Genomic DNA, 8,762 nt, shown 5'->3' on the forward strand with positions numbered 1-8,762 from the left:
AACATTACATACAATCATACACATCCCAGTAGTCCATGAAAAACTATTTTATATTAAATATAGGTTAATATTAAATTATTTTTTAGTTGTCTTTTAGTGTGGGCAAACGTGGATCAGCGAGGGGTGAAGAGCCTCATCAATATATGCAGATCTGGAGGAAATCCTGGAGCGGTTCTGAGTGTGTTGAGCATCTGATGAGCTCTGAGTGAGTTCTCAGCTGGTAAAGATAAACCCACACTCATGAGATGATGGCGTTTAATCAGCACAGCATTGTTCTGAGTGTTCGGTGAGCAGCTCCGTCGCGAAATACACGTCATAAAAGACGACCAATCAGGTTGTGAGCGTATCCTTATGCCTTTGGTTCGGGAACTTTAGGTTCGCTGTTACAAATGCCAGTGTGACGCTAAGCGGACCAGGACTATATGATTTGTTTTGTTTTTTTGGTCCGGACCAAACGAACCGAACTACAAGTGTGAACGCACGTTTAAAGGTCCCATGGCATGAAATTTTCATTTAGGTTTTTCACATAGGTTTTTCAACATTAGTATGAGTTCCCCTAGCCTTAATATTGTCCCAGAGTGAATAGAAATGTTGATGGGTGTAAAGCGAGTTCTGGCTGTCTCTCTCTGCCTTTGAGGAAATGACGGCCCAGACGAGCTGATCTTGAATTCTCCTGTTATGATGTCATAACAGGAACGGTTTCCTCCCTTTCCTCCGCCCAGAGAATGTGCCACGCCCATGCGAACGCCATATTTGTTTGTCCTGGAGAGATCATGGCTTGTGAACGAGTGAATGCTGGCAGTTTCTCAGTGTTTGGATGTACAAATGAAAACAGAAGTCTCCTTCTGATCTGTGATCAGTGATTTCTGATGTGTAGCTAATTATTCAAGTTCAGAACTTTATTATTCGTGCTGCGGCTTCTCTTTCTCCCGACACTGAACGGTGTTTTCTAGTGTTTTTGTACGTCCTCGTCGCGTCTATCTGTTCTAAAATGTGCCTACAGTCGTGAGTTTCTGCTCAACATCAGCAGAGCCACATCTTTAGAGAGAAACCTCACGCACGCCGAGGCTCGGCCTTCAATCCCCGACCCCCAGTACTGCATCTGGCCCACAGCGGAGGAGCCAAACGTGGGGCGAGATGAAGCAGACGGGGGGTGAGCGTGAGCATATCCGGCTAGGCTAGCCAGCTAACCCACAATAAACTGATTACATTTGATTACTGCTGTTGTTGTCTTTGTTTGCGCTGTGGACTCAATGCGCATCACTGACGCTTTTCATATGATAAGAAAATATTTAAAAATAATGCTATAATCAACACTTACTTGTAACTCATTCATCTCCTGTAATGGTTCATTACATGAGTTACACAGTTAGTAGAATAATGATGAAGACGGGCTCTGTGTGACTGGGACTCGTGTTTATTCAGAACTATCAGATACAAACACAATAAACTCACAGCGCTCTCACAACTCAGCACAAAATCACTGTTAGCAATCTCTCCATCTCTGGTCCACTAGTGATGTCCGGCTCGCGAACAAATCGTTCTTTTGAACCGGTTCTTTTTAGTGAACCGGTCAAACCAGTTCACCAAACGGACTGAATCGTTCTAAACGGTTGGCGTCTGGAGTCAGCGCTGATCCATCATTTACTAAAGTTACTAACTTTCTGACATGAGTGACAGTCCCTCCGACTAGAAATAAACTAATAACCTGAAGCATATGCTAGAAACTACAACAGTTCACTGAACTGGGACTGAGAGAACTGATGTGAAGTGAACTCAGGTCAATCCGTCTCTCTGGCAGACTCGTAGACAACGCCCCCTCCACTACAACATCTAACACTCATTTCAAATGCAAAGATGTCAGCCAATCACAACAGTGGGCGTGTTTACTGAAGTCTCACAGCAAACACGCCCGTCGAAACAGGGCATTCAGCCAGAGGGCAAACATCAGTATAGAAAAAATGCCTTTTATTTATAAATGATGATATTTTATGATGTAAAAATCATACTAACAATGTAAGTACACCTCCGAATACATTATAAAATAAAATAAAAAATCCATGCCATGGGAGCTTTAAAGTTGGAGAAAGAGGGCAACACCCTAAAGGGTAAGTTCACCCAAAAATGTAAATTGTGTCATTAATGACTGAGCCTCATGTGGTTGGACACCCGTCAGACCTCCGTTCATCTTCAGACACAAATGAAGATATTTTAGTGTAAATCTGATGCTCTGAAAGGCCTCCATTGGCTCAACTTTACACTCTCAAGACCCTTAAAAGACACTAAAGACTAAAGTTACAAAGTCCATCTCACTACAGCGGCTCTACAATAACTTTATGAAGACGAGAATAGTTTCTGTGCGCAAAAAAACCCTAAATAACGACTTATATAGTGATGACGATTTCCAAACAAGGCATCATGAAGCTTCAAAGCGTTATGAATCAGTGAGTCGATTCAGCGGTTCAGAGTGTTATGAATCAGTGAGTCGATTCAGCGGTTCAGAGTGTAATGAATCAGTGAGTCGAATCAGCAGTTCAGAGCGTTATGAATCTGTGAGTCGAATCAGCAGTTCAGAGCGTTATGAATCAGTGAGTCGAATCAGCGGTTCAGAGCGTTATGAATCAGTGAGTCGATTCGCCAAATTTCAGCAGTTTGGCGGTTTGACACGCGATCTGAACCGCTGAATTGACTCACTGTTTCATAACGCTTCGAAGCTTCATGAGGCCGTGTTTTGAAATCGTCATCACTATATAAGTCGTTATTTAGGGGTTTTTTTGTGCACAAAAACTATTCTCGCCGATTCATAAAGTTATTGTAGAGCCGCTGTAGTGAGATGGACTTTGTATCGATGTCTTTAGTGTCTTTTAAGGGTCTTGAGAGTGTAAAGTTGAGCCAATGGAGGCCTTTCTCAGCATCAGATTTACACTAAAATATCTTCATTTGTGTCTGAAGATGAACGGAGGTCTGACGGGTGTCCAACCACATGAGGCTCAGTCATTAATGACACAATTTACATTTTTGGCTGAACTAACCCTTTAAAGCCATCATCTTTCCCGTTCCAAATCTGCGCCCCCTACAGGAGATACTACAGCGCACATGTCGACGACATTTTCCTGATATAAGAGGCTTATTTCTCGTTAGGTATGTTTGCTGGGGGATAGAGATGGGAACAACTTTTGAAAGTGTTGCACCATATCACATTACAGTAATTAAGGTGTGGTTGAAAAAGTTTTATACAACGTGAGAAGGGCAGATAGAGGAAGAAAATGTCTGATCTTATAGAAGCCGACATACACAGACACAGTTTGTTTACAAGATGGTCAATATGACATTTAGAGTCGTCAATGAGGATCCCCAGGAACTTAATGTAATAAACTCTTTTTATCTCCTGCCCATTAATTTGACTTTTTAACTTTTTGCTCGATTTTGCTCGTTTTCCTGACATTTAATGACAATTTGTTACATTTAAACGAGGAATCCACGTTGGTTAACTCTGAGTTTACTACATCTTGTAGAATAAGTGGATTCCGGTGTGAGTTAAACAAATGTGTCATCAGCAAAATGTATTTTGTGAAAAATGTCAGTATAATGTATAGGGTTGTGTTTGTGTAGTGATGAGCTGGGCGTCCCCTGGGGGTCCGGGGCCCTGGAGGATCGGCTCAGGACATCATTCAGAGCGAATGCAGTGATTGGACAAGCATCTTATGGTCCTTCGCCTTCCTCAGACGATACACACATATACAACCAGCATAACAACAACACATCCCCTACCCTGCCTTTAAAACAACCATACAGTAATATATCAATCGAATGATTTAATGCACTGTAGCCTTCGCTTGTCCTTTACATGTTTTATTCAGTTAGTGTTTGTGTTCATTTCTACGGCCACTGACATTGGTTATATTAATAGCATTTGTTTCTGTAATGCCTGTTTATTTGCACATTTGTCTGGTTTCAATAACAACACATTCTCTGTGTAGTGTGTGCGAGTCGAAGGGAGCGCGCGTGACGCGTTGAGGCGGCGTGACGCAGCGTCAGTGCGCATGCGCGCGGGCTCCACTACTGTCTGCATTTCCTGTTGATGCTCTTCTTCTTCTTCTGCCGCGGAGTCATGGCGCTGCTCAGAGGTACAGATGCTTTATCATAACCCTGATATCATAACCTCTGCTCGTGAGCTGTGTGTGTGTGTGTGTGTGTGATGCTGTGCTGCTGTGTGTTCGCAGTGCTCTCCTGTCTTCTCCTCGGTCCGCTGGTCGGGGCTCTGGTGCACGATCTCGATGACATGTAAGATCTCGATCATAGTTTCTGCTTTTCCTCTTCATCTCATGAGCACAACTGGTGGAGAAATGGCCACAAGTTAAGCTCACAGAAGCAGGCAGAGTTTACTGTGCTTAAAACTGTTGAAGAGTTAAGGTGTGTGTGATGGGCTGGTGCAATCATATCTGATGTAGGATTCATATCTGATGTAGGATTCATATCTGATGTATGATCACACATATGACAGATTGTGTTTTAATGCTTCATTCAGCCATAAAGCTCATGATTAGGGTTAGCTCTGTTTAAATGAAACTCCTGCAGTGTTATTTCCTGTCCTGAGGTGTTTGTGTGTTTGTGTTTGTGTGTTTTCAGTGTTTCTGTGTTTCAGTGTTTGTGTGTTTTCAGTGTTTGTGTGTCTTCAGTGTTTGTGTGTCTTCAGTGTTTGTGTGTCTTCAGTGTTTGTGTGTCTTCAGTGTTTCAGTGTTTGTGTGTCTTCAGTGTTTGTGTGTTTTTCAGTGTTTGTGTCTTCAGTGTTTGTGTCTTCAGTGTTTCAGTGTTTGTGTGTCTTCAGTGTTTCAGTGTTTGTGTGTCTTCAGTGTTTGTGTGTCTTCAGTGTTTGTGTGTCTTCAGTGTTTGTGTGTCTTCAGTGTTTGTGTGTCTTCAGTGTTTGTGTGTCTTCAGTGTTTGTGTGTCTTCAGTGTTTCAGTGTTTGTGTGTCTTCAGTGTTTCAGTGTTTGTGTGTCTTCAGTGTTTGTGTGTCTTCAGTGTTTCAGTGTTTGTGTGTCTTCAGTGTTTGTGTGTCTTCAGTGTTTGTGTGTTTGTGTGTCTTCAGTGTTTGTGTGTCTTCAGTGTTTGTGTGTCTTCAGTGTTTGTGTGTCTTCAGTGTTTCAGTGTTTGTGTGTCTTCAGTGTTTCAGTGTTTGTGTGTCTTCAGTGTTTGTGTGTCTTCAGTGTTTCAGTGTTTGTGTGTCTTCAGTGTTTGTGTGTCTTCAGTGTTTGTGTGTTTGTGTGTCTTCAGTGTTTGTGTGTCTTCAGTGTTTGTGTGTCTTCAGTGTTTCAGTGTTTGTGTGTCTTCAGTGTTTGTGTGTCTTCAGTGTTTGTGTGTCTTCAGTGTTTCAGTGTTTGTGTGTCTTCAGTGTTTGTGTGTCTTCAGTGTTTGTGTGTCTTCAGTGTTTGTGTGTCTTCAGTGTTTGTGTGTCTTCAGTGTTTCAGTGTTTGTGTGTCTTCAGTGTTTGTGTGTCTTCAGTGTTTCAGTGTTTGTGTGTCTTCAGTGTTTGTGTGTCTTCAGTGTTTCAGTGTTTGTGTGTCTTCAGTGTTTGTGTGTCTTCAGTGTTTGTGTGTCTTCAGTGTTTCAGTGTTTGTGTGTCTTCAGTGTTTGTGTGTCTTCAGTGTTTGTGTGTCTTCAGTGTTTGTGTGTCTTCAGTGTTTGTGTGTCTTCAGTGTTTGTGTGTTTTTCAGTGTGTGTGTGTGTGTGTGTGTGTGTGTGTGTTTTCAGTGTTTGTGTGTTTTCTGTAAAGGATGTTTTGATTGTAAGAAAGTCAGAGGATGAGCTGCTCTTCTTCTTGTAAAGGAGAATCTGTCATCCATTACAGATTCATCACAAACAGATTCTCCCAAAACTCTCCTGACGGATCATAAACACAAGCTCAAAGTAATCTGTGAACTCTTCTGAGGAGACTCATAGCTGGACACCAGCGGTCAGCAGATGTCGATCGCTCCGATGTGTTGGTGTTTCTGAGAGTCTCTTCAATCGCTCAGATTATTAGTGTTTCTGAGAGTCTCTTCAATCGCTCAGATTATTAATGTTTCTGAGAGTCTCTTCAATCGCTCAGATTATTAATGTTTCTGAGAGTCTCTTCAATCGCTCAGATTATTAGTGTTTCTGAGAGTCTCTTCAATCGCTCAGATTATTAATGTTTCTGAGAGTCTCTTCAATCGCTCAGATTATTAATGTTTCTGAGAGTCTCTTCAATCGCTCAGATTATTAGTGTTTCTGAGAGTCTCTTCAATCGCTCAGATTATTAATGTTTCTGAGAGTCTCTTCAATCGCTCAGATTATTAATGTTTCTGAGAGTCTCTTCAATCGCTCAGATTATTAATGTTTCTGAGAGTCTCTTCAATCGCTCAGATTATTAGTGTTTCTGAGAGTCTCTTCAATCGCTCAGATTATTAATGTTTCTGAGAGTCTCTTCAATCGCTCAGATTATTAATGTTTCTGAGAGTCTCTTCAATCGTTCAGATTATTAGTGTTTCTGAGAGTCTCTTCAATCGCTCAGATTATTAATGTTTCTGAGAGTCTCTTCAATCGTTCAGATTATTAATGTTTCTGAGAGTCTCTTCAATCGTTCAGATTATTAGTGTTTCTGAGAGTCTCTTCAATCGCTCAGATTATTAATGTTTCTGAGAGTCTCTTCAATCGTTCAGATTATTAATGTTTCTGAGAGTCTCTTCAATCGTTCAGATTATTAGTGTTTCTGAGAGTCTCTTCAATCGCTCAGATTATTAATGTTTCTGAGAGTCTCTTCAATCGCTCAGATTATTAATGTTTCTGAGAGTCTCTTCAATCGCTCAGATTATTAATGTTTCTGAGAGTCTCTTCAATCGCTCAGATTATTAATGTTTCTGAGAGTCTCTTCAATCGCTCAGATTATTAATGTTTCTGAGAGTCTCTTCAATCGCTCAGATTATTAATGTTTCTGAGAGTCTCTTCAATCGCTCAGATTATTAGTGTTTCTGAGAGTCTCTTCAATCGCTCAGATTATTAATGTTTCTGAGAGTCTCTTCAATCGCTCAGATTATTAATGTTTCTGAGAGTCTCTTCAATCGCTCAGATTATTAGTGTTTCTGAGAGTCTCTTCAATCGCTCAGATTATTAATGTTTCTGAGAGTCTCTTCAATCGCTCAGATTATTAATGTTTCTGAGAGTCTCTTCAATCGCTCAGATTATTAGTGTTTCTGAGAGTCTCTTCAATCGCTCAGATTATTAATGTTTCTGAGAGTCTCTTCAATCGCTCAGATTATTAATGTTTCTGAGAGTCTCTTCAATCGCTCAGATTATTAATGTTTCTGAGAGTCTCTTCAATCGCTCAGATTATTAGTGTTTCTGAGAGTCTCTTCAATCGCTCAGATTATTAATGTTTCTGAGAGTCTCTTCAATCGCTCAGATTATTAATGTTTCTGAGAGTCTCTTCAATCGTTCAGATTATTAGTGTTTCTGAGAGTCTCTTCAATCGCTCAGATTATTAATGTTTCTGAGAGTCTCTTCAATCGTTCAGATTATTAATGTTTCTGAGAGTCTCTTCAATCGTTCAGATTATTAGTGTTTCTGAGAGTCTCTTCAATCGCTCAGATTATTAATGTTTCTGAGAGTCTCTTCAATCGTTCAGATTATTAATGTTTCTGAGAGTCTCTTCAATCGTTCAGATTATTAGTGTTTCTGAGAGTCTCTTCAATCGCTCAGATTATTAATGTTTCTGAGAGTCTCTTCAATCGCTCAGATTATTAATGTTTCTGAGAGTCTCTTCAATCGCTCAGATTATTAATGTTTCTGAGAGTCTCTTCAATCGCTCAGATTATTAATGTTTCTGAGAGTCTCTTCAATCGCTCAGATTATTAATGTTTCTGAGAGTCTCTTCAATCGCTCAGATTATTAGTGTTTCTGAGAGTCTCTTCAATCGCTCAGATTATTAATGTTTCTGAGAGTCTCTTCAATCGCTCAGATTATTAATGTTTCTGAGAGTCTCTTCAATCGTTCAGATTATTAATGTTTCTGAGAGTCTCTTCAATCGCTCAGATTATTAATGTTTCTGAGAGTCTCTTCAATCGCTCAGATTATTAATGTTTCTGAGAGTCTCTTCAATCGCTCAGATTATTAGTGTTTCTGAGAGTCTCTTCAATCGCTCAGATTATTAATGTTTCTGAGAGTCTCTTCAATCGTTCAGATTATTAATGTTTCTGAGAGTCTCTTCAATCGTTCAGATTATTAATGTTTCTGAGAGTCTCTTCAATCGTTCAGATTATTAATGTTTCTGAGAGTCTCTTCAATCGCTCAGATTATTAATGTTTCTGAGAGTCTCTTCAATCGCTCAGATTATTAATGTTTCTGAGAGTCTCTTCAATCGCTCAGATTATTAATGTTTCTGAGAGTCTCTTCAATCGCTCAGATTATTAATGTTTCTGAGAGTCTCTTCAATCGCTCAGATTATTAATGTTTCTGAGAGTCTCTTCAATCGTTCAGATTATTAGTGTTTCTGAGAGTCTCTTCAATCGTTCAGATTATTAATGTTTCTGAGAGTCTCTTCAATCGTTCAGATTATTAATGTTTCTGAGAGTCTCTTCAATCGCTCAGATTATTAATGTTTCTGAGAGTCTCTTCAGTCGTTCAGATTATTAATGTTTCTGAGAGTCTCTTCAATCGTTCAGATTATTAGTGTTTCTGAGAGTCTCTTCAATCGCTCAGATTATTAATGTTTCTGAGAGTCTCTTCAATCGCTCAGATTATTAGTG

General features: G+C 40.0%; 1 protein-coding gene across 2 annotated transcripts in view; it reads left to right on the top strand.

Annotated features, from left to right (window-relative positions):
- Positions 1-4,020: 4,020 nt before the first annotated feature.
- The window catches only part of tmx3b (thioredoxin related transmembrane protein 3b), an 84,620-nt gene continuing 79,878 nt past the window's right edge, over positions 4,021-8,762 (top strand). Inside the window, exons 1-2 of one of the 2 annotated variants that reach the window (XM_079805954.1) lie at positions 4,021-4,127; positions 4,224-4,284. In XM_079805954.1, the coding sequence (XP_079662080.1) occupies positions 4,082-4,127; positions 4,224-4,284 (107 nt within the window). In that variant the 5' untranslated portion in view covers positions 4,021-4,081. The remainder of the gene's footprint in view (positions 4,128-4,223; positions 4,285-8,762) is intronic. The other variant, XM_079805955.1, reaches the window with a different exon arrangement.

This window comes from Gobio gobio (assembly GCF_949357685.1).
Source record: "Gobio gobio genome assembly, chromosome: 23".
In the NCBI taxonomy this organism is placed as follows: Eukaryota; Metazoa; Chordata; class Actinopteri; order Cypriniformes; family Gobionidae; genus Gobio; species Gobio gobio.